General features: G+C 38.2%; 1 protein-coding gene and 1 long non-coding RNA gene across 2 annotated transcripts; both read left to right on the top strand.

Annotated features, from left to right (window-relative positions):
- Window positions 1-13,977: 13,977 nt before the first annotated feature.
- Window positions 13,978-14,719, top strand: LOC120108534. The gene is made up of 4 exons (XR_005509843.1): window positions 13,978-14,036; window positions 14,154-14,357; window positions 14,436-14,528; window positions 14,629-14,719. It is a non-coding gene; the product is annotated as an uncharacterized LOC120108534 (long non-coding RNA).
- A 1,278-nt stretch (window positions 14,720-15,997) lies between these two features.
- LOC120108533 (serine/threonine-protein phosphatase PP-X isozyme 2-like) lies at window positions 15,998-19,273 on the top strand (the record flags this gene model as incomplete). The annotated part of the gene is made up of 5 exons (XM_039122162.1): window positions 15,998-16,219; window positions 18,573-18,677; window positions 18,755-18,840; window positions 18,920-18,995; window positions 19,076-19,273. Coding segments are annotated over exons 1-5 (687 nt in total), but the record flags the coding sequence as incomplete, so codon positions are not given.
- Window positions 19,274-20,057: the final 784 nt, after the last annotated feature.

Raw genomic sequence — 20,057 nt, 5'->3', positions numbered from 1 at the left:
AACTCTGCCTGATGGCGATCCTTCATATCTTCAATTGTTGCCCGAAGTCTACTAACTTCTGCATTGGTACTGGCCTTCTTCAGCATTTCTTGTATACATGCCCACTGCAGACAACTGAGTGGGGGTAACTCCAACGCCATAACCCCTCACTCTACCATAACGCTCTGGGCCCAGTAATTCAGCGAGCACCTGAGCTTCGACATGACTGGTCGCGTCGGATGATGATGACTCTCCGACGCGCTCTGAATAAGAGTGTTGCCCTGTCCTATATATCTCAAAAGAAAAAGTCATATTAATGCATGCCAATAATAGAACTAATAAAAACATCATTGAAAGAGTCAAAGATGAATACATACAAATATATCTCTTGACTCCTCCCGAACAAACTGCCATCTCTATGGGTGTGAGTCATCTTATAAAACTCCACCTTACCCTGGATGTGCATGTCATCCATGGTCTGGACAATCAACAGGTGGCACGTGCGGCAGACTGAGACTCGTGCTGCTGGGGCTCGTCGGGCTGTTGGGACTGATCGGAAGAAGATCCCACGGATGTTGTGCTGAAACTCAACATCTCTGAATCGTTTTCTTCGCGGCATGTTGTTACCTTCGTATGCACAAAAAGAAGCAATATTAGTTAAATAATAAATAAAATCTAAATGAAATTGCAATAGAATATGTCTGTTTCACCTGTGCTTTAAACATTGTAAGACCGCAAGATTCTTTTCAAACATTTATGAATAGTTGAACCAAGTCAATGCTCTTTTCTTGCTTCTAATCATGATGTAAATCCACTTCAGGCATTTCTTTTCTGTTGCCTTATTAGTTTCGAAAACTTTTATTAACTTCCCCTCTCACTGAACTTTTATCACTCTTGCTGAAAACCCCCTCCAACCCCCTTCTTTTGTGTGCACTCGAATATATAAACTCTCTCTGTGGTATGAAATGTCTCATATCTCTGGACCAGTAGCTAGTTTTTCTGAACATACATACAGTTGTTGAGGCAGTTGTTACTTAAATTATCATGTTAAGCAAATTTCAAGTGGTTGGCACCAACAAAGTTATCATCTGAATAAGTGTGTTCATATTCAACAGCAAATGCTGTATTCTCATTTACGCCACCCAGTTTAGCTAGAATGTTTTTCTTGGGTTTTACATTCCTTGATACTAGACACCTGTTCAAGATATATGTGATGTGTGTGCATGCAGTCAATTAGTTAATCATCTAATTCTCTTCAGGCCTTGATATTTATGCATCTTCCAAATGCTTGGAAATTTGGCTGCATTCCTAGGATTTTATGTCTGCTGTTCTCTAGAACACCTTTATATCAATTCTTAAGCCCTTCAAAGATTTTCAGAGCAACAACCTGATAACCCCGTATGCCATATCCTTCACAGAGACAATCAGCAAAGAGGAGAAAGGGGGGAAAACAAAAGAAGAAAAAGAAGACGACAAAAAGCTCACCTAAACACCCATCTAACCTCTCCAAACATATATATTGTCATGATTCATTGTCTTCCCTACCACAACAAAAATCCCAAATGGCTCATCCAACAGAAATCACAAACATTCATATAAAAGGTATTTGTGACTTCTAAAATAACTTTTTTTGCCAGAAGTATCATAGTGATTGTTACTGTGGGATGAAAACCATTAACATCTAAACTAAGAAAATAGAAGTAACATGTAGATTTTTTTTTGAACAAAAAAAAAAAAGCATCCCCTGATACTACCCTTCACCTTTTCTTTCTAACACACTCTAGTTAGTGCAGTCCCACAACAATGGTGTAAAGCACCAGAGCATAGGGCCCCCTTGACCCAGACTCTAAGTACACCTTAAAAATAAATTAATAATAAAGAAATAAATATCAAGGATATTCGTCCATTAGTACAAAAATAGCAGCCATAATGTAGTTCAACGATCCAAATTTGCCTGTTTCTTGACCCCATCCTTCACAGCACACTTAAAGGACAGTTCCAGTTCATATTATAAAACGCCTTTTCTTCCTCGTCTTAACAGAGATATTCCAGAATTTGAGAACCCCTTTTTCATTGTGCTTCCAAGGCTTAAACTACGAAGGCTTACAAAAGTCATAAATGCTGATTATTGCTCATTTCTTTATTCTTCATTTTACCAACACTATATTTCACCAAGTTAATCAAAACATTTAGAGATTATAACGCTATCACGAGATCAAAACTGCAAAAATAGAAATGGAACAAGAAAAATATCTTCCATATCTTCGGCCGGAGATTCGTCGGGAGAAGCGGTTGGAGGAGAGGGTGCGGAGGACGCCGAATGCTGGGACCGCCGCCACCCGGAAGAGGAGGGAAAAATCCACTAGATGTTAATGATCATCAAGAGAGTAACAACAAATCTAGGAACTTATCTTGTATTCGTATCTTTTAAGACAACAACCAGGGTTTAGCCCCACAGTTTAATACCCTCCTCATGGAGGTGATCTAAGTCTCACGATGTGCCTCTAATATTTCAAATTATGTGGTTGTAAATAATATGTGAGAAAAAATACACCAACGAGACAATGGTGCTCAAGATGGAATTCTCCCTGCAAAATCAGGAAGGCTATGGATTATGGGGAAAAATTACAAGGATGAAAATGGTTACCAAGACTAAGCAGGATGGTTATGGGATGGCCAGAATACCTGTTGACCTACCCTCAACTGTTTGGCCTATATGCCAAGGCAAATGCTAAGCAGGGCCTTCGCACATCTATCCTGATATAGCTCAGACTGACTGTGGACATCACATCACCACACATACACACACCACACAAAAATTTATAAAAAGAAAAATGATAACTGAAACTGAAAACTCTTGCATGATTTAGCATTCTAAACAAAACTATTTGATGCAAATCATAGACAGGCAGAAATTTTGAAGTAATTTATCTCTGACAATAGGTTGTTGAGATAATGTGGTAGTAAAATATAAAAGTAGATGAAAGTATCAAGAACCGACAGCTTGAGCAAGTACAGTTGCCAATATTATTATCCAGGATACGATGCATTTTGGCTAAAGTATTACTAGCCCAAGAAATTCTATGACATCTAGCTTAAACAAAGTCTCATCAATAATAATCCCAAAAAACGTGTCAGCATCCTTTTGAAGTCATGGGACATTGAAAAAGCCATTTTACAGATTTCCAAGACATCTAAGTCATCCAAGATAGTCAGTCGCTGGGTTGATCAGAAAACACTCAGGCACGTAGCGTTATATATTAACTGATTACGTGATCCTCCATTACCAAGACTCGTCAAAACATTTTCAACCAGAAAGACCTTATAAAACTTGGCAATTTGTTGAAGCACAGGGAAACAGCTTCCAACTGCATCTTTTTTTCCCCCAAATCACTAACATCACTAGTATGTGTCAAAACCCTAAACAAGACCGATTTCATTCAATAAGTAACCTTATTACAAAATCCAATAAAGTACAGTGCGGTTCACTAAGCGGTGCAAAAAGAAAAATACAGCTCAAATGCTAAAAGGAACAGCATCAGGAAATTTTGCATGTAAATGGAAACACGTGAACTGATTACCAGTGTTCAGATCAGTAAAGCTAACAAAATTCCATGCTTTCTTCTTCGAGAGGAACACAGATTATGTAAAGATTTCCAACATAGACGTTTTAAAAAGAAAAATTTAAGATAAAATACGTCAAAAGCAGGTAGATTTTTTCCCCACGGTGGCAACAACAAAAATAACTCCTTAGAAATATAAAACGAAAAAACCAATACAAAACAGCCACAAAGTAGCAAAAAAAAAAAAAACTACAACTAAAACGAAAAGGCTCATCGCAGGGCAAGAAGAACAAGATGGCGTCCGAACCCCGATCAACGAAAGGGGGAAAAGAGCACTCGAATCGACATCGAAAAACCTCGAGATACGAGCTAGGGTTTTATGTCCAAAGGGAGAGATCAAAAACCAAAGGAGGCGGCGGATTGGGGGGTGAGGCGGAGAAGGGGGAAAAAAACCTTTAGGGCTTTGATGCGGCGGAGGCTCCACGGAGAGTCCGAGGCGGGAGTCGGCATTCAATCAACAATCTGATTAAACCGAAAGAAAACAATGGATTCGAAAAAGGGGAAGAAACATCATACCTTCAAGGCTCTCCCGGTCGGCGCTGCAGAGGAGAGAGTAAGAGAGGAGGTTGCGCCGCAGAGGAGGGAGGAGGAGAGGACGTCGCTTGGCGCCGGAGAGGAGGGAGAAGGACGGGATAACACAGTCGGTGCCGGAGAGGAGGGAGGAGGAGAGGACGTCGCTTGGCGCCGGAGAGGAGGGAGAAGGACGGGACAACACAGTCGGCGCCGGAGAGGAGGGAGGAGGAGGCAGAGGAGGGTCGCGCGGGTATTAGGGCTTGATATGTCGATCGAGGATGGAGGAGGGGGCGGACGCGGGTTTTGAGGGGTATTTGGTTTTCAACGACGCGAATAAGCGTCGTCTTAGGCCAATCTTAGGCCAACCCTACAACGACGCTAAGTAGCGTCGTATATTGCCCACGCTTTTAAAAAGCGTCGGCTATTTTTGGCGCTCGGCGGAAAATTGCCGACGCTTGTACTAAGCGTCGGCAAAAAAGCGTCGTTAAAACCCCTTTTTCCTGTAGTGTTCATTGCTATTGATGTTCTGTTCATTATTCATACTTTGGCATAAATAGCAGATTATGCCTTGATAAAGTTGTGGTTTATATTGCATATGATTGTTTCCAGCATATGTAGCTTCAAGAAGTAGTCTGTGTTCATGAATATTTACAAATTGGTGTTCTAGATATCCATTCAGCTGGACTTGCAATGTTGAAGGACATGATGTTCTTCATATGCATGTGACTTGATGGTGGCATGTGGTAGTTGTTCAATCATACATAATATTAGGTGATGGAAATGCTTAGTTGCAAGGGTTATCTATGTAAGTTGTGTGCCGTTTTCCTTGGAGTCTGAAAAGAGGAAATCTGGTTCTTTGTAATGAGAATCAACCTTCAATTGGTCCACTTAGAGAGGAAACCAGCCTCCCATTTAGAGTTCTTTGTCGATGTTGTTGGCTATGAAGAAGCTTACCTCAATTTCCAAAATACGATTGTTGGCTATGAGGAAACCAGCCTCCCATTTAGAGTTCTTTGTCGATGTCACTATTTCCTGAAAGACTTTTCGAATTAGGCATCGAAGAATTTTCTACCAGAGAGATAAAAGAATTTTTTCATCTCTGCCGTTTCAGATTGAACTCAACATTAGAGCGAAGATCCAAACAGGATCTCAACTTTTCATCACCATCTCGAATGTGTCGTCGATCTACACAATCTGAACGGTTAATTGCTAAGCCCTCTAGCAATTGCACAAACTTGATGCCCCCGTTCATACTGATTCTCAATAGTAATAGGCGTGTGCATGTATTATATATATAGTTTTCGGAGGCCTCTATCTAAATTCTTGCAACCTATAGTTTTTGGTGGCCTACGGAAGTTGAGCAAGACCATTATCAAGTTTAAATGTTTAATCTCTCCGGATCGAAGTATGTACAAGGCACCTGCCAAGCACCAGTTACACGTAATAAAAATGCTTTCGTAAGTCAAAAATGTTCTCATTGCCCTGTTCGAATTGGTTCGAAGAAGTGTGCCATTTAATAAAGCAGGTGATTGGGGTAAGATCCCTGGCTTTTTTTAAAGTGATCTGTGTTGCCGCGGCATTAGTCAACAGATAACTGCAAAAAACGCCATTAAATGCCACCAACTGCACTTAATTATCAGGACTAGATCTTTGAACGCTTCTGCTAGATCATCTAGACTCTAGTTATATATGGTGTTTTGTCTATTCATGTACTGGTTCTGAAGTTAGGTGAAACTCTGCATTTATGATAATAAAATCAATTATCAAAGTTCCATGGGTTGCCATCATGGAACTTGTTGGTGATCTAGTTGCTTGAAATCAACGTCGTTTAATTAGAGCCGAGTTCTTCATAAAGTCTATCCCAAATAATTAAAAGATATTACATTATTGTAGTTATAATAATTATCATTTCTGATAAATAAAGAGAAAAAATATATATATTCAGAAAAGAGCTATATGTTGTATGGTTTCTTCAGAAAAGAGCTTTATGTTGCAGAGGGAGAAGAAGCACAAGAAACGAGAGATGGTAAGTGGTAAGGATACCAGACCAATCTGTGCTGCTAAGCATTCTCAAAAAGAAAAAAAGGTGTAATGCTAAGCTTATGATTGTGGTAGAAACTTTAGGAAGTTACACTAAGATTTCAATCAGATGAAGTTCTGTCATGATGGGTTAGCCGCCGATTTAAAACTTTATGCATTACTTTTATGCATTACTTTTATGCATATTAGATCTTGATTCGTAATATCTTTTATGCATTACCTTAAAGCGAATTTATGCATACTTTTATGCATTACTTTGATATAACTTTGATGCATTATGCATTACTTGCCCTTATGCATATTAGATCTTGATTCGTAATATCTTGGATTGGTGCACTTACCCTTATGAGAAATGATAAGATCAACTTTAGGCTCCTATGAAACTACATATGTGTATGGGAATTGATCAACTCGTGATAGTAGATGTTTGCCAATATTGATTCAATTAGTATCTTCTGACCTGGATTTCAAAACTGGGATCCAAGGAACCTTCAAAATTGTCTAAATTGTAAGGTAGGTTTCTTAACAAGCTATGGTTTTGTTTTGAGAATGATTACAGCGCATTATTTTTGTATTTTGAATGTCATGCAATATATTGTGAGGTTATAGTAAGTGTCACATGCTTTTCTTCATGCAATTTATATGTAGTCCATCCTTCTAATAGTGTTTATCTTTTTTATATGAACTGCAGTTCAATCGGTATTCTAATAGAATGGACAAAAGTTGGATAAATAAGTTAAGATCTAGTGCTGAATATTTGGATGGAGTTCGGAATTTCATTAAGTTTGCCTTTGAGAAATCTAATATGAACGGAAAAATTTTATGTCCATGTCAAAAATGTGTAAACGGTTCTGCTCTTGATCCAAAAATTGTTGAAGAACATTTGGTATGGAATGGTTTTCTAAAGGGTTATACTGAATGGGTACTCCATGGAGAGTTCATACCTTCATGTAACCAACCCTCCGATCTAGAAGACACCTTCAATTTTGGATGTAGTGACACGGAACAAAATTCTGTAGAAGAAGATGATATAAGGGGCCTACTTAGAGATGCTCTTGGACATAATATCAGAACTGTAGGAGAAGATGAGCATGGCAGTTATTGATCAGTCCATGCATGTTGAGGAATCTATACATGCTGATGACACAGCTCATTATGATAACTTGGTGAAAGATTGTGATCAAGAACTGTATCCGGGTTGTAAGAATTTTACGGAGATTTCTTTTCTTCTGCATTTATTACATTTGAAATATTTGAATGGGTGGTCCAGCAAGTCTTTTACCATGCTTCTTCAATTATTAAAGGATGCATTTCCGGAAGGTGTTACTCTGCCATCATCTTCATATGAAGCCAAAAAACTGATAAAAGAGTTGGACCTTGGATATGAGAAGATACACAGTTGTCCGAATGACTGCATTTTATATCGTGGTGAAAATAGGAACCAAGAGTCGTGCCGAATATGTGGAACCCCACGATGGGGAAAACATAAAGATGACGAGAATGATTCGTTGACTGAAGTGGATGCTGCACCGACTAAGAAAAAACCAGCTAAAATTTTGAGGTATTTTCCTCTTATACCAAGATTGAAAAGGATGTTTGCATCACCGAAGACGGCTTCCTCGATGAGATGGCATGACGAAGGCCGTACAAAGGATGGAATGTTACGACACCCAGCGGATAGTCCCGCATGGAAAGCATTTGATGATAGGCATCCCGAATTTGCTTCTGATGTCAGACTGGGTTTGGCTACTGATGGGTTTAATCCCTTTCGAACTATGAGTTCTACATACAGCACTTGGCCATATTTAAGTTAGTTATAGAAATTTAAGTTGTATGCCATATTTTAGGTGGTTAATTTTGTTTAATTTGCTTTATGATCACTTTGCAAACTGGCATTTTCTGATTGCAATACAACTTTCTTATATGGTTTACATGGTACTGCGGGTATGGTAGAATTACCCGCAGCCTGCAGGCCACTTAATACATAACTTTTTCATGAATCTTCCAATCCTTCATAACTACAGATACTTGGAATCCTTAAAAATTGAAGGGCAGCTTCCAAGGGCTCTATTCAGCTTTCCACCATTACAGACAGCGTGAGTATTGCTTGGTTGAATGGCTCTCTCTCTCTCTCTCTCTCTCATGCATACAAATATAGGGAATATCAAAGTTTCACCCAAATTCTATAGATGACCTGCATCCGTACGTAAACTGATGATCTTGTTGATGCAGGAAGCTGAGGGCCGGGCAACCAATTCAATGGAACTCTAGACATTGGCACAGACTACAGCAGCTCACTTGAACTTATTGATCTGCGGGACAATGATATCAGTCAGATCACATTAGGTGGAGGAGGATTTGACAAGGGAATTATGTAAGTCACTGCAGAATTCTTTTCTGGTATATGCCTACTTGAGTAAAAGATATAAAGATAACTTTATTATTTTTTGTCTGGATCATTTTCCATTGTGGGGAATGTTAGAAGTATGAACGAGATTATCATGCTTAAGAAAAGGATTATTTCCCCTTACATTTAGCTCGGTTGGGGGGGGTGGGGGGGGAGGACTATAGTATGCATGCATTGGGACTAATCTTATGCCACATACACATACCTATCACTACAACAAAAATAGTTTTTGCCGACTCTATATTGCCGACGCTAGATAAAAGCGTCGGCTAAATTTTTTCTCCCCACAGTAACCGCCGACGCTTCTAAGAAGCGCCGGCAAAAAAATATCTACCGACGCTTATAAGCGCCGGCTTAACGGAAAATACGACGACGCTTATAGAAGCGTCGGCAAAAAAACATCTACCGACGCTTATAAGCGCCGGCTTAACGGAAAAATACGACGACGCTTATAAGCGTCGTCGGAGTTTATCCCTCCCACAACAAAACCCAATCGACCTTCTCCCTCCGCAACCCTAAATTCCTAGCTAGCTCACGCCGACCGACTCCCAGCTCCCTCCTCAACCCTTTTCACCGATCGCAGCCATTCCCTCCGCCGAGCGACCCCAAATCGCGTTCCTCCGCCGCATCTCCTTCCCCTCTTCCCCCTCTCCGTTGGCCTCCTCTCCGTGGACATCTTCCACCTCCTCCGCCGCAGAGCACTCACGCGGCGTTTGAAGTTTGGAGCCGGCAAGGACGGGGACAAGGCCAGGTTTGGGATCTTCTTCTCTTGCTTCGATCTTTAAATTTTGGATGTTTTGGATTTTCTTTTGTTTTTATAATCGGATTGTTTAGGGATTTTGTTCTAGTTTCTCTGTTTCATGTATTTATAATCTGGTCATTAAATTCATTTATCCGTTATAGGAGGAGTTTGTAAGATTCTACTCTCCTGGAAAGGGGCGATCCTCGCTACCGTACGAGTCTTTGCTCAGGTGAGTTCAACTGCTAACCCAAGCTTCCTCCTGTAATAATCCCCATATTCGTTTGGGGATAGTGCGGAATAAGCTGGTATTATCCTCCTTCTCCTGCAGCCAAACTACCATTTCCTTTTTAGTCTGGAATAAGGCATGGTTGGTTGATAGTCAAATCAATATCTAAGGGAAGAACTGGCCGAGGTCATATCATCAGTTTAGGCATGTTTGTTGATATGTTGCAATTAGAACGTTGTAAATATAGGGGTACCTCTACTCCTCTTGGGTGCCCATATTCATGAGCCCATATTAGGTAAAATATTCTTGGTTACTTCAAGCCAGCGATCTTTTGTAACAACCAAACCCACCGAGTTTTGATCTGAAAGCAAGCAAACATGATAAAGGACATCAAGGAAAGCTTAAAAATAGAACTATGTGTGCGTGTTTGGGGTCCAAATGTCTGACCTTATTAAACTTAATAGAGCTCGCGACAAATATTTATTGCTTCAAAATCCTTGCATACGACTTGCTTTAGCATTATGCATTAAGAATAATTAGAACCTAAGTGAGAACATGACTCCTTTGTTTGACCTGATCTTAATAACGCTCACGGGAGTTTATCTTACATGGATAGGGTGCCCTTAGATTCCAATTATTGGCATTAGAGAATTGCTTCATTCAAATTATTTAATCATCAGCTAGATTCGGAGCACGCCAACATCACGCCGACATGGTTCCAAACTGCTATCTAGATCAACATTAGTCAAGATAGGGTCGGTTTGTTCACACATGCTTTGCCAACTCTAATTTTTTAGGGATAAATTTTAATCTGCCGGTACTTTGGAATTATATTTATATAATCTATTTTAAACTTGCTGTACTTTGGAATTATAATTATATAATTTTGGCACTTCATTGATATCTTTTAATTTGGTGTTCCACTCTATTATCTGATGCTTGGTTTAACTTTGAAACTAGCATGTAATTTTAAGGCTAGCTGACGTCAGAATGTGAGAGATATTGCCTCAGGATATCTATATGAAGAGAATTTGGTGAAGAAATTGGGTAATGGGCAAGACTAGATGGATTGTAACTTTTACTTCCAAGGCATCCTTTTTATTTCCTTTGTGAACATTATGGAGAACAGTCATATCATTGTAATATATCTATATTCCTGAAGATGTGCATTCAACTAGGTAGGGCAAGATTCTAGCCGATCCAAACCACCAAAATCCAGATTTTCAATATAAACTGACTGCTTATATTTAGGATCTAGTTCCGTTGTGTCTTGCAAATGTTTATAACTGTGAAATTGGAGCAGAGTCAGTTTTTTTAACTGGATCTGCATTGGGAAGGCTTTGAGGATGTCTTAAGTTGGTTGGACTTGCACCAAGTATAATGAGTGTGATACAACTAAGACTATATTGACCAAGATTCTTGAATCAATTACTTGTACCATTGGATTTAGTAGACTAGATGAGAAAGAATTACTAATGAGATGTCTGATAACACAGAAGGGGTCACATTAGGTGGACAATATGTTATCTTATGACACAACACTCTTGTGAGCCTTGACAAATTCGGACAATATGTTACTAATTTTTTCGATAATTTATTTTAAACTTGGCAGGACATGTATTTCTTCTGACTGTTTAAATTTGGGAAAGTTATCAAAGGAAGACTTGCTCTCTTATCAGGTACTTGAGAACTCGTTTTCCTCTGTCCCTTTTTTTAATCTCCAGACAATGTCAGTTAATGTAGGCTATGCAATCATTGAATTAATTGATTAAGTGCTATTTGTTTAACTTAATTTTGCTTGAGTCAGTGTACGCATGTATATTTTTGACTGTATCATTTACCTTGTTTTTTCTTAGAATGGACAAAAGTTGGATGAATAAGCCGAGATACAGTGACGAATATTTGAATGGAGTTCAGAATTTCATTAAATTTGCTTTTCAGAAATCTAATATGAATGGGAAGATTTTATGTCCATGTCGAAAATGTGTAAATGCTTCTTCTCTTGCTCCAAAAACTGTTGAAGAACATTTAGTGTGGAATGGTTTTACAAGAGGTTATACTGAATGGGTATTTCATGGAGAGTTGATATTGTCATCTCCATGTAACCAACCCTCGTATATAGAAGACACCTCTAGTTTTGCATCCAGTAATACAGAAAAAAAACCTGTAGGAGAAGATGATATAAGGGGCTTACTCAGAGATGCTCTTGGACATAGTATTAGAAATTTAACAGATATTAGTGGAGGACAAGAAGCAACTGAATTAGGTGATGAGCGTACAGCAACTGATTTTATGCATGTTGAAGAACATATACACTCTGATGATGACACAGCTCGGTATCATAACTTGCTGAAATCTTGTGATGAAGAACTATATCCGGGTTGTAAGAATTTTACAAAGATTTCTTTTCTTGTGCATTTATTCCATTTGAAGTATTTGAATGGGTGGTCTAGCAAGTCTTTTACTATGCTTCTCCAATTATTAAATGATGCATTTCCGGAAGGCGTTACTTTGCCATCATCTTCTTATGAAGCCAAAAAATTAGTAAAAGAATTGGATCTTGGATACGAGAAGATACACAGTTGTCCGAATGACTGTATTTTATTCCGTGGTGGAAATATTAACGAAGAGTCGTGCCAAATATGTGGATCTTCACGATGGGAGAAATCTAAAGATGAGCATGATTTTTTGAATGAAGTGGATGCTTCACAGACTAAGAAAAGACCGGCTAAAGTGTTGAGATATTTTTCTCTCATACCTAGATTGAAAAGAATGTATGCATCATCGAAGACGGCTTCCTCTATGAGATGGCATGACGAAGGCCGTACAAAAGATGGAATGTTACGACACCCAGCAGATAGTTTAGCATGGAAAGCATTTGATGATAGGCATCACGAATTTGCTTCTGATGCTCGCAGTGTCAGACTGGGTTTGGCTACTGATGGGTTTAATCCCTTTCGAACTATGAGTTCTACATACAGCACTTGGCCGGTTGTTTTGGTTCCATATAATTTACCACCATGGATGTGTATGAAACAGTCTTCACTCATTTTGTCAATGGTTATTCCAGGTGATAAGGGCCCAGGTAATGATATTGATGTTTTTTTGCAGCCTTTAATAGAGGAATTGAAACAGTTATGGGAAGGTATTGATGCATTTGATGCTTTTACTGGTCAAACATTCAAATTGTGTGCAGCTCTTATATGGACTATTAATGATTTTCCTGCATATGCTAATTTATCCGGTTGGAGCACTAAGGGGCGTATTGCATGTCCTTCTTGTGGAGATTCAACCCATTCATATTGGTTAAAAAATGGAGGAAAGTTCTGTTATATGGGCCATCGTCGATGGTTAGAACCAAACCATCCATTTCGATTTCAGAATGATCAGTTTGATAGTACCACAGAGTTGCGTTCTGCCCCTATTCCACCAACTGGTACCGAAGTTCTTAGACAAATGCATGGCACAAATTACATACCTGGTAAGGTCTCCAAATGTCTAAAGAAGAGGGGAAGGGAGGATGTTGGTAGCTCATTAAATGAAGGGTTAATATCAGAGATTTTAGAGGATGCTAACTTTTTTGAGAATGATGACAATGCATATGAACAGGAAAATGATGATGACACATTGGTTGCTTCTACACAGAAACAGTTATGGAAAAAAAGGAGTATTTTTTTTGATTTACCTTATTGGGAGTATAATCTTCTTCGACATAATCTTGATGTCATGCACATAGAAAAGAATGTTTGTGATAACTTGATTGGAACATTGTTAAATCTTGATGGAAAGACCAAAGACAACTTGAAAGCGCGTCTTGATTTGAAAGATATGGGCATACGACAAGAGCTTCATCCGAAAGAGCTTGATAATGATAAATTTTTTATACCTCCTGCATGTTACACAATGTCTACTCAAAATAAGGATCTTTTCCTAATGGTTCTGAAAAATATAAAGGTTCCTGATGGGTATGCATCGAATATTTCACGGTGCGTAAATCTTAAAGAGCAAAGACTTTCAAATCTTAAAAGTCACGATTGTCATATTTTGATGCAAGATATACTTCCATTGGCTTTAAGATCGTCAACGCCGAATCAAGTTCTTGTAATTGTTTCTCAGTTGTCATCATTTTTTAAAGCATTGTGTTCAAAAGTTCTTGATCCTAGGGTGCTTGATCAATTGGAGTCTAATGTTGCCCTTACATTATGCCATATGGAAAAGATCTTTCCTCCTGGATTTTTTACTATTATGGTTCATCTACTTATTCACTTAGCGGCGGAAGCTAAACTTGGTGGACCGGTTCAATACCGATGGATGTATCCTATTGAGAGGTGATTTTGCTAAACTCTAATGTCTATATTTATAAATCATATCGGTGTTGATATTGATCTTAAAAATTTCTCGTTGAAGGTTTCTGATGCGCGTAGGGGTCAGTTGTGTCCGCTCAACTATCATAAGTGGAATGATATGCTTCCTTCTTATAAAGTTGAGCTTCTTAAATTTGTACAGGTAAAGAATTGAATTTAATATTGTTAATTTGATAGCTACTGTATGTTAATTTGCTTACTATTATAAATTTAATTTTTTGATTTAATATTATTATAACATTCTTTTGTTTTGGTGTAGAAAAAGTTTGTGCTCCCTCCAGAGAGCCATGATTGGGTGCTAAAGTCCCTCAACCGCAAATGAAAAGAATATAAGTCGAAGTTGAAGGCCGACTGGAAGCGCGAGGGTATGACAGAGGAGGAGGTTGCTCGTGTTTGTCCTCCTGGTGTATACCATCATCAGTGGAGGGAGCTTGTTCACTATTGGTTTTCCGAGAGAGGACAGGTTGTGTATTCTCTCTTAATACCTTATATAATGTTTAATATATTTAATATATTACAATGTTTAATTTTTTCGTGGTAGACATATTCTGACATTGGTCGAGCCGCACGAGCATCTCAAACAATTCCTCACACTTCAGGCTCAAAGAGTTATGCGAGGCTCAGAGCTGAATTCGTAAGTTTTTTTGAAATTTTTTGAAACTCTTGTATCATATAGCATGTATCATGATATAGTTCTATAAGATGAAACTCTTCCAATATACTTTTTGTTGTAGATGGAAGACCATGGGAGGAAACCTGGTGAGGTGGAGTTCTATAAGATGACTCACACCCACCGAGATGGCAGCTTTGTCCGAGACGAGTCGAGAGATATAGTTGTATGTATTTATTAATAATTTCTGCAATGATTTTTTATATATATTAATTTTTCAAAAATTAATTTGATTGTTTTTGAGAGATATAGGACAGAGCTACATCTCTTATTTCAGAGCGTATCGGAGAGTCATCTTCAATCGGCAACACCAGAGGTGTCGAAGCTCAGGTGTTTACCGAGTTGATGGGCTCGGAGCGTTATGGACGAGTGAGGGGTTATGGTGTTGGAGTTACCCCCACTCAGTTGTCTGCAGTGGGTAGATATACTCAAGATGTTAGACAGAGTAGTAGCACTGCAGAGGTTAATGATCTGAAGGCAGAGATAAAAGAGTTGAAGCAGAGCCACCAGACAGAGATGCAATCTTTGAGGGCTCAGATTAATCAGATTACATCTTTGTTGCATCAGTTTGTCCCTCCTCAGGTAAATTACTACATCTACTTGAACATTTTGCATAAGTATCATATTTTTCTTAAAGAGTGTAATAATTTTCGTATTCTTAACTGCTTTAGTTTTTTTATTACAGGTTCCTGATAGTTCATCTGCACGTAGAGATGGTGATGCTAGCGACCCCTGAAGCATTTATTTTGGAGTTTATATGTATTTTTTTATGCTTTTTGAAGTACATTGTTTTGTACTTCCTAAATGCTGTCTTGTTGCTCTTCTCTTCTACCCTTGAACTGGAGTTTTGGCCTTCACTATTATCAAATGGGTTGGTGATGCTACTGATTTAATGATTTACTTTTGGCTTTGTTTTAGGGTTTAGGGTTCTAATAGTTTCATCTCCTTGAAAGGCAAGAACATGAGATGCAAAAAACTTTCAGGGATGTGTGCAGCAACTCTTTTTTTTCAGTCATCCCTTAAACGCATTATTGGTGTGACAGCCTCCCATTAAACTGTTATTCTCTATCGGTGGACTGTTATTTAGCAATCTGTTGAGCAGTAAAAGGGTGAACCACTGTTACAATATTTTCATTATTTTATCGCTAATGTTATGATGATCATCATTACGGAGAAAAAGGACAAATCAACAAAAATGAAGGTGTTTTTTGACTACTTCCCTCTGCATTGGATAAAATATTATTCTTCTAATTAAGATCAATTTATGCTCTTTTATGTGTGAGAATACTGGCATGAGTTGTATGTATGGCACTAATCTTTTTATTATTTCTTTATGCAGTCGAATTGTATGTATGCTCTTTCCCTTGGCTCGTGCTCAGGATGATTCCAATAAGGGACCCTCTCTAAGGCCCTAGTTTTCTTCATATGTCTAGATGGACTTGATCTCAATTTTTGCAAATCATCACAGCACAGGACACCTGTCTGAGATATATGAAAATGCTAGATTGCTTGCTTCTAAATCAAGTTTAATGGGTTTCCTTATTCTTCTTGGTATAGGAGGGATGATGTCTCTGGCTGTGAGATCAAAAACTGTCAACACAGTCAGGTGTGAAGTAATTGATGGTGGAGAATTAAAATCAAGGCGCCATTTGAATGTACGTGGCAAAAGTGCTTCTTTATAATCTGGTTGAGAATGTAAGAGCATTAAATATCGCTATTTGTGGTTGCTATCTTCTTAAAGTACGATGAGAATAAATTTATAATCAGACAGGCAATATATGGCTAATTTTGTCCTGCTGCTTCTCAGGTTTTGGTCGACCACTCAGATTTCCTCAAGGAGCTGGAGGCGTGATCATAATAAAGAATGTCCTTGGAACTGGTTATCAATGTGTGTGATAACTTCAGCTACTCGTAATCTGTGTATGTGATGAAATATGGTAGTATATAATAATTGCATGCCTTACAATGTCATGCACTATAATAACATAAACACATGTTACTACTACAACTCTAACGTTCTTTTCCTGCTTTATATATAGCTGAGTTTTTGGTATCAGGTTGTTTATTTACTGTTGAATGTGACAAATATCAGCACACAGCAGCGGTAGGCAGGAGATGACCCCAAATTATCAGAAAATACACAGCTTAATACACAGTTTGGCTTACAGCATGATGTTCATTTATTCTGTGACCAAGCTTTTATTACTTGTTGATGATAACAGCCTTGAGGAAATTATGGAGGTGTGATGCCATAAGCATTATGAGACCTACCCATTCTCTTGCATTGGCTTGCTCATAATTTCTTTATCGATCCCTATTATCAACAAGATTTTTTTTGTCAAGCATATCCTCTGAATTGTCATTTGAACTCCCATCTTGATTTTCTCATACCACCACTAATCTTCTACAGCCATCCTACTGTTCCTATGTCCAAGGCTTTTGAGGGCCACTTTTGCTTGTATAAATATGATCCTTTTATGTTGTTGATTTGTTTAAAAACAATGCAATTCTTGAGTTTTCGTTGATATATTTTTTCTAAATCTCATTCTCGTTCATGTTATCATTCTTTTGCTTCTCTTTCTTTTCTTTCTTTCTTTCTTTCTTTGCTTTTTGGTTTCCCACCAGAACACAGCCATCGCATGATACTACTAGAACACATTTTGCTAGAAAGATACATGGTTTTTGGTACTGATTTATTTTGGTTTGACTCTTCCCGAAATCTTAAAACACCAAAAGCATTCAGTCTCAATTTCGGTTCAGGGTTGACTATTTGTGAGCAGTCGTGGAACGGCATGGATTGAGATACTGACGGCTTAAAGCCAATCATTGATGCATTCACACGGCAACCTAGAAGTGCTACTGTGGCTGCTCTTTCTATTTTTATTTGTCGTGCTTGTATACAATTTTGAGCAAATTTGTGAACCAGTTAGGTGATTAATCTGGTGCAAAAGGCAATTTGTGCCCTATGTAGATGTGTAAATTCGCGATTGGTACAGAAATTTAGAAATTTCTAAAAATAATATTTAGAAATTTTAAAAATTATTTTAAAAAAAAAATAATATTCTAACGACGCTTTAAAGCGTCGCTAAAATTTTGACCAGAAATCAATTAGCGACGCTTTAAAGCGTCGCTAAAATTTCGACCAGAAATCAATTAGCGACGCTTTAAAGCGTCGCTATCTACCGACGCTTTAAAGCGTCGTTAAATTACAGCTAGCGACGCTTTAAGCGTCGCTAATTTTGCAATTGCCGACGCTAAAAAGCGTCGGTAAATCTCTCGACGCTTTTCAAAGCGTCAGAATACATTTTCTCCACTGTAGCATAGGCGACGCTTTGCCGACGCTTACGAAAGCGTCGTTAAAGGCCAAAAAAAGCGTCGCTAATGACCATTATTCTTGTAGTTATATGCATGTATTTTTATAAGCTTTAGTAAATTTTTGGACTCTCAAAAACAAAGTAGAAAAGTTTCTTTCTCCCTCTTCCAACATTCACAAATAGAAAGATTGAACAAGATATGCATTGTCCATGCATTGTTGAGGTACCAACAAATCCAAGTAAAGGTACTTGTATCATGATTCTGAAGAATCCAGCCAATTCAAGACTATCTTGTGTGATATTGATTGTTTTCACATTGCATCATCATTTTCTCAAGCTATTTGATGTCATAAACATCCAATGGTAGAAGATAATGTATAAAACCAGTCAACAGAGGAACAAAAGCCAGCGGATGAGCACCAAAAGCTCATCATGTTGTTCCCCTCAAGTTGATCCATGGAATTTTCAAGAATTTATGTTAATTACTTCCAGAGTTTGTTGCTTCCATCTCATGCTTTTAATTTGCAAGGATGACTGACCGATTGTCGAAGTGACTTACTAGTTTGAACCCAATTAGTATTATGATTGCCATTGCATAAACTTTATGCTAGCATACATACAGCAAAAGGGTAGTCCTCTATTGTAATCTATTATCTGCTTGTGGCTATAGTGTAATTTTCCAGGATTCTATTAGGCTTTTGAATCAGCTCCAGCCAATTTTCCCGAATCTGTGCAGGTTAGGTATCCAGACCGTATAACTCTCATCCGAGGAAATCATGAGAGCCGGCAGATCACACAGGTTGTTATCTTATAGTTGTGTTATAATATATCCTAAATTTTCCTGTCAAAAAGAACACTAATGTTCCTTCTAATCAGGTTTATGGATTCTATGATGAGTGTCTCCGCAAATATGGGTCAGTAAATGTATGGAGATATTGCACAGAAATATTTGACTTCTTAAGGTAACCTCCTCCAGATTTTATTTTTAGTGTTTCTTGACAATGTTAATTGTTATAACATGTCCTTGATTCCTTTGTCCAGTCTATCAGCACTCATCGAGAACAAAATTTTTAGTGTCCATGGGGGGCTATCTCCTGCCATTTCGACATTAGATCAGGTCAGCTATATATTTTCCAACTGTTTTTATTATTTACTGAAGCTCTCAATCATCAACAGAGATAATATTCTGTTCGACAGATTAGAACAATAGACCGGAAGCAGGAAGTGCCTCATGATGGGGCTATGTGTGATCTTCTGTGGTCAGATCCAGAAGATGTTGTTGATGGTTGGGGTTTGAGTCCTCGGGGTGCTGGCTTCCTGTTTGGTGGAAATGTGGTTACATCCTTTAACCACACAAACAATATTGATTACATATGTCGGGCAGCAAATGAAAAGTTGTGTATTTGCTATTATGACTATTTATTTTTTAAATTATATATTTGCAGGAAACGTGCTCCTCCCAAAGAGAGCAGATACAGGTATTGCAGCATCAGCTTGCTGCAGCAAATGAAAAGTTGAAGGTTAGTTACAGCTAAGTTTCGAGAATTGTAATATCTGACTTTGTAGCAATATTTGATATTCTTGTTCCATGCCTTAGGGAAAGGATCTTGTTTTGGCAGCAGTAAAGCAAGAAACATCTTTTCAATGTTATTTAGCTATTTCAGTCAGTTTTAACAACTCTATTTATTTTTCTAGATGGCTGATTTGACTGCCATCGAGACAATGACAGAATATGAAGGACAGAAGAAGACTGTAAAAGATTTGCAAGATCGTCTTGCAGATGCAGAGTCTCAAATCTTGGAAGCAGAGAAATTGCGCAAAAAGCTGCACAACACCATACTGATACTTATGTTACTTATTGTGGCTGATTATTTTTTATGGAATTGACTTGTGGACTATTGAAAAGAGACTTTCAACAAATATTATAAAGATGACATTGGTATGAGAGTTGACCAAATCAAGGCTACGGTTTCGTTTAATAAGCTGAATGTATCTTGCATCATTTTTTTGAAATGCTTATACCTTCTGCTTGTTATTTTAATAGGAGACCGGGTCCTTATGAGCAAACTGAAAATAGGAGTTGAGGAGTCACATTTGCGTAGACAAATCATGCAGAATGGATGGAAACAACAAGCAGTTGATGAGCACCATTGAAGCTGAAAATAGGAGTTGAGGAAAC

The sequence above is a fragment of the Phoenix dactylifera genome, unplaced genomic scaffold (assembly GCF_009389715.1).
Source record: "Phoenix dactylifera cultivar Barhee BC4 unplaced genomic scaffold, palm_55x_up_171113_PBpolish2nd_filt_p 001383F, whole genome shotgun sequence".
Lineage (NCBI taxonomy): Eukaryota > Viridiplantae > Streptophyta > Magnoliopsida > Arecales > Arecaceae > Phoenix > Phoenix dactylifera.
Note: the sequence above shows the minus strand (reverse complement) of the source record. Positions and strands in the feature narration are given on the sequence as shown.